This window comes from Lissotriton helveticus, chromosome 2_1 (assembly GCF_964261635.1).
Source record: "Lissotriton helveticus chromosome 2_1, aLisHel1.1, whole genome shotgun sequence".
Lineage (NCBI taxonomy): Eukaryota > Metazoa > Chordata > Amphibia > Caudata > Salamandridae > Lissotriton > Lissotriton helveticus.
Window position 1 is genome coordinate 1,849,570,734 of NC_136059.1, and position 15,907 is coordinate 1,849,586,640.

Consider the following 15,907-nt stretch of genomic DNA (forward strand, 5'->3'; position numbering starts at 1 on the left):
CAAGGAACCCTTCAAAAAATCTGTTAGGTCTATGCCCATCATAGACTATATTTCGAATCAAGGCATAAAAATCATGCAAAATCCATCTACAGTTCCTCCAGTCCTGCCAAGATTGGACAAGAAATACAGGGCTCCAGATGACGCTCCAGCCTGCCTCATTGGGCATCCAAAGCCTGATTCAGTGATTATTCAGGCAGCTCAACACAGATCGAATACCCTTCTGCCCCACTTTCAGCACCCCTAGATAAAGAGGGCAGACGCTTGGACAATATCGGGAAAAGTTTTTCCTCTTTGTCAGCGCTTACAGTGCGACCGTCTAACTCATTGGCTCTATTGGGACGCTCCAACAGACAAATGTGGTCAGATATTGTGGGTTTTTTTCTGGTTGTCTCAGGGGGACCAATGTGCGGGTGGAGGGGGGCCTAGATTCAGAGGTGGCTTAGAACTGGCTAGAAATGGTTCAAAATGATACACATTGAAAAGTTAATAGATCCCAGGGACTTGTTTGCTTCACCTGGAATGCCCCGGGATAGTATCTGCAGCCAAGCACCACAATATCTACAAATACCTGTGGCGTAGAGGGTTCACATCGCAATGTTACAGAAGACTCACCTTGCAGGGACGTAGGTGGAATACCTACACCATAGATAGTGTGGCCGCTGTATACCATTTCTGATCTGCATTTGTGAATGGGGCATTGGAGTGGGTTAGAGCTGGGACCCCATTCAAACACACACAGTCACTGATTGACAAAGAGGAATGATATGCCTTGGTGAGAGACAGAGTACTAGGGAGAGAGGGGACCTTGGAAAGCATATATGCACCTAACCAGGACCAGCTCATGCTCCTCCGGTCATTGTCAGCCCTGCTAGGACAGCTGGTGGGGGATTTCTCCTAGGTGGGGACTTCGATTGTGTCTCAGACGTCTTTCTAGATCTCTCTACACTCCCTTTACAAGGAGCACCGGCCCATAGAATAGTAACAGCAGTTCGTGAATGGCTCCAACATTGGGCGTTGACATTCATTTTGCGCTCCCAATACAGTCTAGAGTGAGACTATTCATACTTCTCCAACATTTATGCCCTCCACACCAGGCTGAATAGGTTCCTGTGTTAGGAAAGGATGTGCCAATACGCAAGGTTCACTGATTATCTGGGACACACATTTTCCAAACACAGTCCTTCCCTCCTAGGTTTTATCGGATAGACACCCCTTGTGGGGACTCCAGCCAGTAGCACTCGAGGACGATTACGTTAGGAAGTCTCTGCACACAGTCATTATGGAGTACTTCACTACTAATCAAGGCTCAACGTAATGCCCTGATAGAATGGGAAGCCTTTAAGTTCGTAATCTGTGGTCATTGCTTGGGCTAGTCGGTTGGCATTTTTAAGGAGCTTAATAAGGAACTGTACACATTAGATGACACCATCCACGCATTAGGGAACAATTTAGGGGCTGATCCCTCTACTCACTGAAAGCTCCTAGAAGCAAAAGAGCGGTATAACACCCTCGTAGACTGATTGATATGCCATGACCACAAAAATTACACAGCCAGAGCCCACTATGAAAGGTAAACTCTGGGAGACTACAAGCATTGCTCATCCTCTCTGAACTATGTGGCACACTTAACTGCTGCAGGGGCATACATCTACTCCCCAGGGCCCATTAATGATTAATTCTGGTTCTATTATGAGATCCTCTTCTGTAGCCCGGAGGCACTCTCAGAACGCCTACAGGATAGGCCCTTAGTTCGCATACGCTTCCCGGTCTTACCTCCTGGGATACGTGCACCACTTGGGGTACCAATCACAATTCAGGAAATACGGCACGCCGTTAAGGAGATAGTCACGGGCAAAACCCTGGGGCAGCTGAGCTCCCAGCAGCGTTTTACATTGTCTTCACAGGCACTCTATCCCGAAATTGGAATTACTCTAAGCTGAGAGCAGGCCACCTACCAGATTCCAACAGGAGTGCAATCGTGATCCCACTCCCCAAAGGTTTTTGGCGAATCGACCACTGCATTTCATCCATTGTCCATGCTCAACATGGACTTCAAGATCCTTAGTGAGATATTAGCAAGCAGACCGCTCCTCTGCATGCCAATACTCATCCATAAACATCAAAATGGTTTCATACAGAACTGCAGTACTTCCCTTAACCTCAGAAGACTATACCATGTTCTATACCCCCCTAAGTTACAGGCCTGGCAAGAGGTGACGCTCATGTCAGTGGACCTTGAGAAAGATCGATATTTGACTCAATAAGGTGGGACTGGGGGCAGATTGAATTTGATGGGTTGCTCTACTATACACTGAGCCAGCGGCATAGGTCAGGACGGGCTCCATGGTATCCACCACATACGATATGTTTTGAGGGACCAGACAGGGCTGCCCGTTGTCACCCCTACTCTTTACCCTGGCCTTTGAGCCTCTGATGGAACTGTTTTGGAACGAGAGCAAAGTCAGCGGCATTGAGGTTGACTGCCATGAGCATATTATCTAGCTGCGGATGACCGCTTTCTATATCTAGCAACCTGCCCCAGTGGAGTGCAGGACGCGATCAATCGCCTTGAGGAATTTGGGAAAGTGCCTAGCCTACACCTCAACCGAACTAAAACCTGTTTGTTCCCTTGGGTGACAGGATCCCCTTGTCCGCCGGATATTCCCTCAAGGCATCGATGGTCTCCCACCTCCTTTAAATATCTGGGTATTCAACTATACCACAACCTAGAGGATATCCATGAAAGGAATGTAGGAGGAGCGTATCGCTCCCTTAAGGCTTTTGTCACCTTTTGGAGATTCCTACGACTATCATTGATAGCGCAAATCTCAGTCTCCTAGATGGTGAAGCTCCCTCACCTGTTGTATTTCTTTACAAATTTCACAGTTACGATTCCCATTGCCTGGTTTAAGCAAGTAGATGTGGTTGTCCCACACCCGAGCACTCTGCTACGAGTGGCACTGTATTATTGGCGGCATTGCCCTGTACGGACCTGGAGAGCCTTCCTGCATGCGCCTGCTTTGCTACTGGTGGATCGTCCACCTGGAATCCCTGTCACTTGTTTTACCACTGCCCTCCTTTCAAACTGGAGACTGCTTCTCGATGGCACGCTCATACGTTTGGAGGAGCTATCAGAGCAATAAGCCTTGCCCAGGGGCCAGTTCCTGAATTATGAAGCTCTAGTGCTGACTTTTGCAGATCTGTGTGGCAGTGGACGAGAAGAACCTTCGTAGGGGAGGTGACAGGGGAATCGGAAGGCTCCCTCTGGACGAGCTCTGGACGGAGATCCAGGGGAAACTGTGAACATCTGGGTGGAGACACGGACATAGACTAGGGTGCCCTACGAGTCGACCCCAGCGCCAGAGCCCAGGGAGACGAATCGGACGGGGAGATGGAAAGGGAGATGACTGCTAGAGAATCAGAGGATTGATAACACAGGGTTGCTATGATATAAAAACAGGCCAGAAGTCCTATGCACGAGGTGCCAAATGGTACAAGACTCACTGCCCTCTCCCACTCCGGACTTGAGTATTCATAACCCGGATACCCTATGAGAATGGAACCTACTGGACAACGACCCCCTCAACCTGCCTGCTTACAAATGTAGACTGCTTGCTCTCAAATATAGACTACACCCCACCAAGAAACTTTAGTATTAAATTTGTTTATTGACAAGTAAAGATACACACATACATAGTACAATGCAAGATATATCCACGGCAGTTATACAACAGGTGCCATCATAAAAGGAACAGCGAAAATAGGCCAAGTAAAACTTAACGTGGCCGTGCGACCACTGCCATGGTCGCTGGGTTTGTTTGAGAAGGCATGTGAGCATATAAACAAAGAAACAGTAACCAAACCCCACCTCCCGATTCCACCTGTCCCCCCCCACCAACCCGCCACCCCTGTTCCAGGTCCGATATCCTCCTGTAGCCACTGAGTCATCTAGCCGGATGGTCCCACACCTTCGACCTGCGAAAGCCTCAGTAACCGTAAGTATCTGGGACAAGTCACTTCTCTGAATTCCGTAGCCAGCAAGGCTAAAAAGGGCTGCCATAATTCCGAATATTTGTCACCCTCCTCTTTCACAATCAGGGACAACTTTTCCATGCCCAGGACATGCCAGAGACGGTATACCCAGCCCTGAAAAGTGGGGACATGGGTGGTACGCCAATGGAATAGAATATTCTGTAATGCGGCACCCAGAGCTATGGCAATTAGTCGACCCCTGCGTGAGCGCAATGGGTAAGTAATGGGGTTGGGCAGGCCTAGCAAAACATAGGCAGGGAATCCAGGGATAGACGTGTCGAAATGCAAGTCCACTTCATCCAGGATCAGCTTCCAGTATTCCTGCAAATGTGGACAATCCCATAGTAAGTGAACTAGAGTGCCCCTCCCTCCACACCCGCACCAACAGAATGCCTCCCTCGTGTGATCAATCTCGTGGAGCTTCTCCGGAGTGTAGTACCAGTATGAAGTGACCTTGGTGAGGGTGTCCGTCAAGCCCATATGGTAGGCCGAGTGTCGCGCCCGGTAACAAATGCCCTCCCAGTCCTTGTTGCTGAGGGTACGCCCTAAGTCATTCTCCCAGCGTGCTTTCCCTGAATTATAAATATGTGTATAGCGACCTAAAAGCATGCGGTAAAGGTCCGAAATGAGTTTTTTGTCCGACTTTCGTGTAATCAACCAATATTCATAGGGACTAAGTCTCCGATCCGCCCCCTCCCTGGTCTGCTCATTAAGTGCTCAGTCGTGCCTGGCAATAGTGGAGCCGTTCCTGTTCCGGCATGCCAAATTCTTGGCGAAGGCGTCAAAGGGAATGACCCCCCCTGCGCGTAAAGGTGAAATAAAGACCTGCACCCTGCCGGGCGCCACTGGGCAAAAGCCGCTGAGTCTTGGCCGGGCCCAAAATCAGGATTATCCAGCAGGGGCGTAAGCGGAGACAGGAAGGTCGTAAGTTCATGTTTGATGTTCACCTGATCCCACACCTCCAGCGGAACCCTTGTGATATGCAAGGCTTATAGGTTAGGGGGACGGTGTTGCCGTCGCAGGAAGGGGACCTCCTGGAGTGGGCGACCCGCTACTGCCTGGTCTTGAAAAAGCCAGTGCTTCTCTGATTCCCATTTACTCCACTCCACCAGCGTCCGCAGCTGAGCCGCCTGGTAATAGAGCAGCAAGTCAGGGAGCCCTAGTCCCCCCTTCTCAGGCGGTAGTGTTGTCAGCCTGAGTTTCATTCTCGGCCGCCTGCCATTCCATATAAATTGAGCCAGCTCAGATTGGGTTTGGCGGATCCAGCCCTCAGGCGGCCGCAGGGGTATAGCGCGGAACAGGTAGAGAATCTGCGGGAGGATCGTCATTTTTATGGCAGCCACTTTGCCCAACCAGGATAGTGGAAGGTGTCTCCATCTACCCAGCTCCGACCTGACAGTCTGACGAATGCGGGCATAGTTGAGGCGGACCGTGTCCTGTAGTGTAGCTGCCAGTTGAATTCCGAGGTAGGGTATGGCGTCCGATGCCCAGCGGAAGGGGAAGAGCTCCTGCAAATGAGCCTGGGTGGGGCCCTCCAATAAAAGATCCAGCGCCACCGACTTGCTCATATTAACTTTGAATCCCGCCACCTGCGCGAACGAATCTAATATTTTGACACTTGTCGGCAATGACTCCCTGGGTGAGGATAGCGATAAGAGGACATCATCAGCATATAAGCTGATGGTATGCACATATGCCTCAAATTTAATCCCACTAACTGTGGGGGCAAGCCTCATTGCCTGAGCCAGCGGCTCCATGTAGATAGCAAAGAGCAATGCTGCCAGAGGACATCCCTGTCTCGTTCCCCGTTTGATGGGAAAGCGGGGCGAGGAGCAGCCATTGACCCGTACCGTCGCAGAGGGTCACGTGTAACAATTCAGGATCCAGGTGCGGAATTTGTCTCCCATCCCTGCCTTGACCAAGACCTGTTCTAAGTACGGCCAGTGAACATGATCAAATGCTTTTTCAGCATCGATCGCAAGCATTATGTACTCCCCAGGCGTCCGCGGGGCCTTCTCTATTAAATGCAGAGCCCTCTTGGTGTTGTCTGCAGTTTGCCGCTCCGGGATAAACCCCGCTTGGTCTGGCTCAATTAGGCCCGGCATAAGCGGAGCCAGTCTCGCTGCCAATATGCTGGTATAAAGTTTAAGATCTATATTAAGTAATGATATGGGCCGGTATGCCTCGCACTTCGAATGGTCCTTCCCGGGTTTGGGAATAACAGAAATAGTAGGCTCCTGGAGGTTCCTTGGAATAGTGCCTGGGTCCGAGAAGAAATTAAAGAGAGCGGTAAGCAGGGGAACTACTCTTTCACGCTACACAGGGCTTATCTGAGGCCGGTCAAAATGCAACAAGTTTTTGGGTGTACTCACTCAATGTGTCCCTGATGTAATACGGAGGGTGCTGATTTTGGTCATATGTTTTGGTCTTGCGCGGGGCTGGGTACATATTGGACAGATTTCGTGGCATGTCTGAACAGGGTAACAGAGCGTCAGATTGAAGTAGGAATGGGGACTTGCCTTTTACTTTGGTTCCCACACACACCCGCCACAAAAATCACAAGTACATTTTTCGATCTGGGGTTGATTATGGCCAAAAGGGAGCTCACCATGCACTGGAAGTCAAGAGTGGGACCCAGCTTCCTGAGGTGGCGAGGGAGTTTGCAACAATGGGCGAGTAGTGAAGGGACGCTCAGACTGCAATTAGCCAGACGCACCTCCAATGACAGGGCGCTAGACGCGGCCAGTGCGTGGGGCACGTTGGTAGTAGAACTTGAGTCTACAGCAGAGGCAGATGAAGGGGATGGGGGGATGCGCCAGCGAGTTAGGGACTAGCGACTGGGGTGGGGGATACCGAGGAACGCACTGGAGATGGAGCCAACTAGAACCTAGAACCTCACTCCAAGTGACGGTTACTGCTTTTTAGGCTGAGAGGAGAGGCGAACCTGGCATGGAGGCATGGAGCACACCTGTGCAGTTAGTTGGGGCCACTGGATTCCCGATTTGGAGGTGGTCGCACATACCCTCGGAAGGGAGTTGGGTACCTGAGCGCAAAAGGTTTATGCCATTTCAATGGAGGAACAGAGGAGGGCACACTGACAAGGGGGGGTGGGGGTAGAGGGGGAGGCGGGAGGGGGAGTCAGGTAGAGATACGGGATTTTGAGTACCGTTAATTTACATTCTGAGGATAGGCCTATCACAGTGATGGTCCAAATTGAACTGTATGATTGTAAGCTGACTGCAGAAAAGTTAATAAAAATCTGTTTAAAAAAAAAAAAAGCAGGGGAACTACTCAGGAGCAAAACTTCTTGTAGAACAGCGCGGTGAAGCCGTGAGGCCCGGGTGCCTTCCCCAGCTTTAGCCTGGAAATGGCGGCAATGACTTCTTCCGGTCTGATGCTGTGATCTAGGAGCTCGGACTGTTCCAGTGTGAGGGCCGAGAGAGCAATAGTAGCCAGGAAGGACTCCCCGGCGTTCCGGTCCAACTGGGATCCGGTATATAAGGAGGTATAGAAGTCACTGAATGCTGTAGCTATCTCTGTGTCTTCCGTCGCTAGACCTCCATCTTCCCTCCCTATCTCCTTCACCATGTGTCGCTGCCTAGTCTCTCTGAGTGCACGACCCAACAACCACCCGCATCTGTCCCCTCCTGTGTAATACATGTGTCTCACCCTCAGTGCCGCATATTCCGCTCTGTCCTGATCTAGTGCTCTTAACTGTTGCCTCACTGCTTTCAATTGTTTCCAGACCCTGGGTGCGCCCGTCCTTTGATGCATGTGCTCCAATTCCTGCACCTTCTGCGTTAACTCGCCCCTTTTGCTCTCCCTCTCCACATTCTCAGCCACCGAAACCGCTATGGATTCGCCGCGCAAAACTGCCTTAAGCGCTGCCCAATGTGTTGCTGGTGAGGTGTCAGAAGCGCGATTGTGGCATAAGTAATCAGTGATAGCCCCATTCATTTTGTCAATTACGTCTTTGCGATGTAATAGCGTGTCTCTTAGTTTCCAGCAGCGCATGGGTCGCGTCACTGGAGGAAAGGTGAACACCACGGAGATGGGGGCATGGTCAGAAAGTGATGCGGTGCCAATGTCACTGTAGAAGTCAAGGCCTGAAGGGAGGTAGAAGCTAGGAAATAATCCAAACACGCATATGTACGGTGGGCATTTGAGTAATATGTATATTGTCTAGCGTCTGGGTAAAAGCTGCGCCAGAGGTCTACCAGCCCCAATTCTCCCAACCTGGTCTGTCCCCCGCTGGAGAGGGTCCCTGCCTGTGTGGAGCGCTGGGCCGATCTGTGTTGTCGAACACTAGATTAAGGTCCCCGCCCACCAGAATGTGGCGATCTGTAGAGGCCGCCCCTTCGCTAAGCGCTAGGTGAAAGAACCGTTCCTGCCCCTCATTAGGAGCGTAAATTGAGCAGATCGCGAATTTGGACCGACCCAAGGTAAAGTGATATGATAACAACCTCCCTCTTATCTCTGCTCCCTTCTGCAACACCTTCCCCCTGAAGCGCTCGGCCACCAGGATCGCAACCCCTGCCGTTTTAGTCGGCGCTGAAGAAAAAAATTGATGTGGGAAGCAGCGCGCCTTCATCCGCATGCAGTCCTTTGGCAGTAGATGCGTCTCTTGTAAGAGGCATATATCTGCCTTGGAGTGTTCTAAGAGGGAGAGGACTTTGTGCTTGACTGGGTTGTTTAGTCCCCTTACATTCAGAGAAAGGATTTGCAATTCAGTAGCTGGCATAACTCATCTCTTCCCTCTTCCGCTCAACGCCCAAGAGTTCCACCCACCTCTCTGCAGAACCCCCTCTGACATACCACTCTTCACTCCAATTGTGTTGCCCATTGTGCCACTCGACAGTTACCTGAACACCTAGGCCTATAGCTATGGGCGGTCCCCCCAGGACCTGGAACCCTACCCGTCCCCCCGAAAGACTCCTCCCGTCCCTTCCCCCCCGAACTCCCCCACAACTCCCCCCCAACTCCCAGTCCCCCCTCCCCCCTCCTGCGTAACCCCCTGAACAATGAAATCAAAAAGAAAGAAGTCAAGTACCAAACCATTGTCCATCATCTTTAGAGATGATTGGTTGAAAAGTAGTGTGGGGTAATTCCAGTCTGGGCGCCCCTCCTACCCCCCCCCCCCTCACCACGACCCCGTAAAAGTGACCAGCAGACCCCAGTCTCATGGCGCTCAAACAGTATGCTCATCCCGGCTGCGAGGAGGTTAAGTCCGATGCTACCGCTTCCACAGCTGCTCTCTGGCCATCCTCGATCTCAGTTTTTGGGGGTTTCTTGACCCAACGCCGTCCATGCTGTTGGCGCCACTGGGATGACGAACCCCCAGACCCCCCAGAGCGCGCCGCCGGTTCTTCTTCCTCCGTAGGCAGGTCCATGCCTATCAACTGACAGGCCTCCTTCAGTGAGCGGAGCTGATAGAGCTTATTGTTTAATTTGAACACAATCCGAAATGGGTGGCCCCAGCTGTAAGATATGGCCTGTGCTGGAGATAATTCGTGACGGGCTTGAAGACCCGGCGTTTCTGCAATGTGAGGGCTGACAAGTCATGAAAGAGCATTGGTGAATGGCAATGAAAGGCGATGGGGTGCAACTGCCGCACCTTCTGAAGGATGGTTTCTTTGGTTCGGAAGTCTTGCACACAGACTAAAATGTCCGCCGGGGGTGCCGCCCCAGATCGCTGTGGCCCGACCCTATGCGCCCTGTCGATCGTCAGATCAGCATCCAGTGGGCGATCCAGGATGTGGTTGAAAAGCTCCCTAGTAAATTTGAAGAGGTCTCTAGTGTCTTCTGACATCGCCACCCCCGAATTCGAATGTTGTGTCACCGAGAACGGTTTTCAAGATCCTCAATATGCGATTGCAAGTCCACCTGCTGATCATGGATTCGTATGATCTCCTGTTGCAACGCCTCTAGTTCGACATCGTGGCCATCTTGCTTTGTTTCGAGCTCCATCACCCGTTCACCAATACCGTCCATGTCCCTCCGTTCTGCCCGGATCTCCTCAGAAAATTCCTTCTTGAGGGTGTGGATGTCATCCCTCAGGGTCGAGAATAGAGACTCCAGGAAGGCCTTTGTGATGGGCTCCGCGCCAACTGTCGCCTTTTCGGCCTGCCGGGCCTCCATCGCTGGTTTGTCCTTGGGCGTAGGGGACGGCTGGGCCTTGGCAAACAAGTCTTTCACTATTTTTTCCTTGCGGACCCTTGTCCCCGACATTACCGCCTCTCCTCCGATCAGTGGCGCGTGAGGAGATCCTCCCAACCGCCGATCGTCCCTTGGGCCGTGGGTATCTGCTCTGCCTTCACTAGCTGTGCGGACCCGGGCACTTTCGGGCTGCAGTGTTCCCACTTCGTAGTAAGCCGTAGGCCGCCCTTTCTCTTTTCGTGCCGCCCTACCGCACCAAAGTCTGGCCTGTGCTCTCCCGCCTCCCGTCCTGGTATGGCGCCGACCAAAACAAAGCGTTAGGGCCATTGGGTATAAATGGCGTTACCCGGGAGCTCTTCCCTCTCTCCTCTCAAGGCCCTCCCGGGGCCTCTACCACCACCCGCTGTGATCTTTTCTGAGTACCACGCCGGGCCTACTCCACCTCCGTCGCTCTCGGGCACTGCCTGCCGCAGTCTGCCGTCGCACCCTCCTCCTCTACTGTGTGGCCCACGGCAGATCCTGCTCTGTCTTGTTGGATCGGAAGTGTGGCGGGCCCGCAGTAGCTACCAAGCGGGATTTGTGCCTGGCGCCTCACGCAAAGGATATGCGCGTGCCGGGCCCACCAGCTCCACCCCGGTCTTCGTGTAGATCGTCCCCGATCCACAGCCTCTCAGCTCGGCAGCCGCCCTGAAGACTCGCGGCCACGCCTCCCCTGCGAGCCGCGGCGACAGGCTGCGCTCTAGGCCTCGCGGCTGCCCGCCGCCCGATCAGCTCCATCTCCTCACTGTCGGCCCCCGCCCAGCTCCGGAGTCGCGGGGGGGTGCCGGACCGGCCGCTGGGGGTGCTGATAAAGGGCTCGGTTCAACGGGAGCCTTCGTTGTTAGAGGCCGGTGGCGGGAGCTCGGATGAACGCGTCCGCTCACGCCGCCGTCTTGGCCACGCCCCCACCAAGAAACTTTCGTTGGATTTCTGTTCTTTTTATCTTCTATTTTCCGACTTTTGCCTATTGGACAGACCTTCCACCTAGTATTAGGTGCCCATTTCCCATGATTGATCCTGGCTACCCCTCCTCCCCCGGCTCCTGATCCGGAATCAGCCGAGGAATATCTGCCCACACCCATTAGGGGAAATACCCAGAACCTAGTTCATAAAGGTAAAACAATATCCCAAAAGGTATAAATAAAGAGGCAATTTATATTGCATGCACAAGGCATTACATAGGAAAGAAAAAGGAGACAATTATTCAAAGGATTTAAATTCAAAATTAATTTTAGTATTTTAGTATCATGAAAGGAGAAATTCTGTACAGCACAAGTCAAGAATTCAAGTGACAACCGATCAAACTTGGTGCTCAATATATACAAATGATATGCGGCAACGCAAGTGCAAGAGTGAGCAGCGACGGACGGCGCAAGGTGAGCAAGGTGAAATATATACAGTGAATAGCTCAACAAGTGACACAAAAATCAGTGACTTTATATTACACAATTCACAATTTCAATTGAGTCACAGCAAAATGCGCCTATTATTTGCGCTGTGGAGTCGACGGCGTTTCGGTCCTTAATCAATGTGGACCATCTTTAGGACGAGGTTGTCTCGTTTGGGGTGCTGTAGGACAAAAGGGAGAGGTGAGGGTCCCAGAAAATTGGACTAATTCATAAGTGAGGATGGACAAAGAAGAAGGGGTGGGGGAACGAGGGGGGGTATTGTGGGGCGGGGCGTGGAAGTGGAACTGGGAAAAAGGGGTAGGAGGTGGGAGGGGGAGGAGGGGGGGGAGGAAGAGATGGGGAAGGGAAGGGAACAGGGGCCAAGGGAGGGGAGCAGGACAGAAGGCTGATGGCGGGGCCGAGGTGACCAGAACGCAAATATTAAGTATCAGCGTCTGCTAGGAAATTCTAGTGTGAGCCCGATAGAACTGGACGATGAAGTCCATAAGAGCCAGTCCCAGTAGATTCCCTTGAACTCACATGTAATTGCACACCAAGATAAAAGTTGTAAAAAACCCAGTTAATCACAATTAGAAAAAAGGGGAGTACCACTGTGGATAATATGTGGGGGTGGTAGATAAGCCACCATATGTGAGCTCAGCCCCGGGGTCTGCTCCTCAACAGCTAAAGGCACGGGGACATGGGGGGAGCATATCGCGGAAGACCAGGACTTGGTCTTACCTGTAGGCAGTTCCAAAGTCAGCCTCGATCCAAGGGATCCGGCGGAGAGCGTCTAACCACCTGGGGCTACAAGGAGAGGGAAGGGAATTAAGGAAGCCAAACCACACTTGTATACGGCTAAACCCGGTGAAAGCTCAGAAAGGGTACCTGATGCTTTTGAAGACTAGTGAAGCGTCACTGAGCAATGGCGGCAATGGCAGTGTTATGGCGGCCAGGGACTTGTAACAAAACGGATCCGTAAGGTCTAGATTTGGGTATCAGGTCGCGGGGCTGAATAAGGGGAGGCAGAGACGTAGGTTACCTGAAAAGAAGCAGGAACTGGGCACATATTTAATCCGTGTATTACAGCAGACGATCAGGAAGCCTGCGGTTAGCGTATGACAAGTGTGGTTTGGCTTCCCTTCCCTCTCCTTATAGCCCCCAGGTGGTTAGACGCTCTCCGCCAGATCCCTTGGATCGAGGCTGACTTTGGAACTGCCTACAGGTAAGACCAAGTCCTGGTCTTCCGCGATATGCTCCCCCCATGTCCCCGTGCCTTTAGCTGTTGAGGAGCAGACCCCGGGGCTGAGCTCACATATGGTGGCTTATCTACCACCCCCACATATTATCCACAGTGGTACTCCCCTTTTTTCTAATTGTGATTAACTGGGTTTTTTACAACTTTTATCTTGGTGTGCAATTACATGTGAGTTCAAGGGAATCTACTGGGACTGGCTCTTATGGACTTCATCGTCCAGTTCCATCGGGCTCACACTAGAATTTCCTAGCAGACGCTGATACTTAATATTTGCGTTCTGGTCACCTCGGCCCCGCCATCAGCCTTCTGTCCTGCTCCCTCCCTTGGCCCCTGTTCCCTTCCCTTCCCCCTCCCTTCCTTCCCCCCCCCCTCCTCCCCCTCCCACCTCCACCCCTTTTTCCCGGTTCCACTTCCACGCCCCGCCCCACAATACCCCCCTTCCTTCCCCCACCCCTCCCCCACCCCTTCTTCTTTGTCCATCTTCACTTATGAATTAGTCCAATTTTCTGGGACCCTCACCTCTCCCTTTTGTCCTACAGCACCCCAAACGAGACAAACTCGTCCTGAAGATGGTCCACATTGATTAAGGACCGAAACGCCGTCGACTCCACAGCGCAAATAATAGGCGCATTTTGCTGTGACTCAATTGAAATTGTGTAATATAAAGTCACTGATTTTTGTGTCACTTGTTGAGCTATTCACTGTATATATTTCACCTTGCTCACCTTGCGCCGTCCGTCGCTGCTCACTCTTGCACTTGCGTTGCCGCATATCATTTGTATATATTGAGCACCAAGTTTGATCGGTTGTCACTTGAATTCTTGACATGTGTGCTGTACAGAAATTCTCCTTTCATGATACTAAAATTAATTTTGAATTTAAATCCTTTGAATAATTGTCTCCTTTTTCTTTCCTATGTAATGCCTTGTGCATGCAATATAAATTGCCTCTTTATTTATACCTTTTGGGATATTGTTTTACCTTTATAACCTTTTACCCTAATCCCGATCGGTTTATGGGTCACACTCCTGTTTTTCTTTACAGAACCTAGTTCAGGCCCACTGAATGATAGGTGAAGATGTCATACATGATTGAAAACAAAATCAGATCACCATGTGTATGATTGTAACATGAGGAAATGAGAGAACCACACACTGATAGCATAAAAGAATATTTGTATAATCTCCAACATGGTGTCTTTGTTCAACACTCAGGCGCCAGTTATATACCCTTGATTATGGAAATGCCTTGGATTGTTTAACTGTTTCATATGCTTCTAAATGCTAATAAAGATATATTTTTTAAGCAAACGGGTAGATTAAGGTCCTAATTCTCACCTTGATTGTAATGTATTGTCGTTTCTGAAACCAATGCAGATGTTTAATCTGCTCAATGGTTTCCACCTCTTCTCTACTCTTGTGTTTTATTGTGGAAAATATTATTTGTGGCTCTTATCTACATAGCAAAAATACTAATATCTGTAGATGTTATCTTCATAGCTACAGGCGAAAACTTTTTTGAGAAACATGTCGATGTGCTCTGTAGTTTAGATTTATTTAATGGTTATTTTTAAATCTCAGTGAAAAACTACGCTATCTAAACACTGTCTGCACCTCACACAGAACAATATATTGTATGTACAATCGAGCACAAATTTTTTATAATTTAAACCGAAACAACTTTAAGATTATTGATTACGAAATTCAATCATTAAAGTTATGAAGAGGAAGTTTCAAGGTGCCAGGAAAGGATTCAGAAGCTGCAGAAGACTCTAGAAACTGAAAGAGAAAACTGTACCTCTGTAAGCGAAGAACGATTAAAGATGCAACAAGAAAATGAGAAGCTGCGAAAAGAGATGGAGGAGTGGAAGAAGACCGGCATGGAAGCACAGCAAAAAGCAAAATTTCAGGTATGTGTGTATATATATCTGTGTGTATATGTATATGTGTGTGTGTTTGTATGTATATCTTTGTATGCATATATATATGCTGCACCTCGTATGGAAATAAAATAACATTGCAGTCAATTAGCTATCGTGGTCCGCGCTCTTTCTTTCTTGCGAAAAGGGAATTGGTAAGGAGAGACCTGCAATATATATATATATATATATATATATATATATATATATATATATATATATATGACGCTCGAACTTTTCTTAATTGGTAAGAAAAGAAGCAGCATTCAAGCAGTTTAAAGATTTCACGGTGGTTTAATGTGGGAAAAAAGCACAAGACGCGTTTCGGCGTGAGCCTTCGTCAGTGTGCCACTCGTGACATGCAAACAGCGAGTTAATAAAGTTACTTTGCATTCATTGACAGTGACATAGGACTCAACCCTTTTGCACCCTGTGGGCGCCATCTTGGAATGGTGTTATATCCATTGAAAGGGTATAACGATTATAAAATATCATTAAATTATGACGTTCAATAAAGCCGTGTATCGGCTAGTGTCCTATGTACAAGGTGTCAAATCATGATTCTTAGACATATACTGAGAATAACAATGCAGTTTATCAAAGAATGTGTCGTAATATAGATCATCAAAATTATCAAAGTTCATCAGGCTTAACTACGATTATTGCCTAAAATAGCAAAGTATATTATACGAACTATTAACATTAAATCTATTGGTCAATTCCAGTCTGATCTAACAAAGAAAGTAATTTAACTTATATAATACTATCTTTCCTATTTTCATGGATATTGGATATAGTTCATAAACATAGTCGCCTTCCCTTTATCCCAAGTTCTCTATATATACATATATACATGTCATGAGCCCTGCAATAACTGCATAGATGGTAAATAAATGCAGGGCACAAGAAAGAAAATTCCAGACTAAGCAAAGAGAAATGCAAGATTCATACATGGCAATCATACAGTTCATGGTTCATAAAAGACAGCATGGAAATAGACCATTCCCCGGAGGTAGTGTAGTTGTTACAATGTCATTTACCTAAATGGAATGACAATTCCTCTCCGCTATTAAGTCCTCTCGGGTATTTGGTGGAAAGATCTATAATATACCTCGA

At 49.4% G+C, this 15,907-nt stretch overlaps 1 protein-coding gene across 2 annotated transcripts in view; it reads left to right on the forward strand.

Moving 5' to 3' along the window:
* Window positions 1-15,907, forward strand: part of SCLT1 (sodium channel and clathrin linker 1) — a 558,774-nt gene that overhangs the window by 351,959 nt on the left and 190,908 nt on the right. For both annotated transcript variants that reach the window (XM_078677643.1, XM_078677642.1), the window contains exon 16: window positions 14,590-14,782. In XM_078677643.1, coding sequence (XP_078533769.1) covers window positions 14,590-14,782 — 193 coding nt within the window. The remainder of the gene's footprint in view (window positions 1-14,589; window positions 14,783-15,907) is intronic.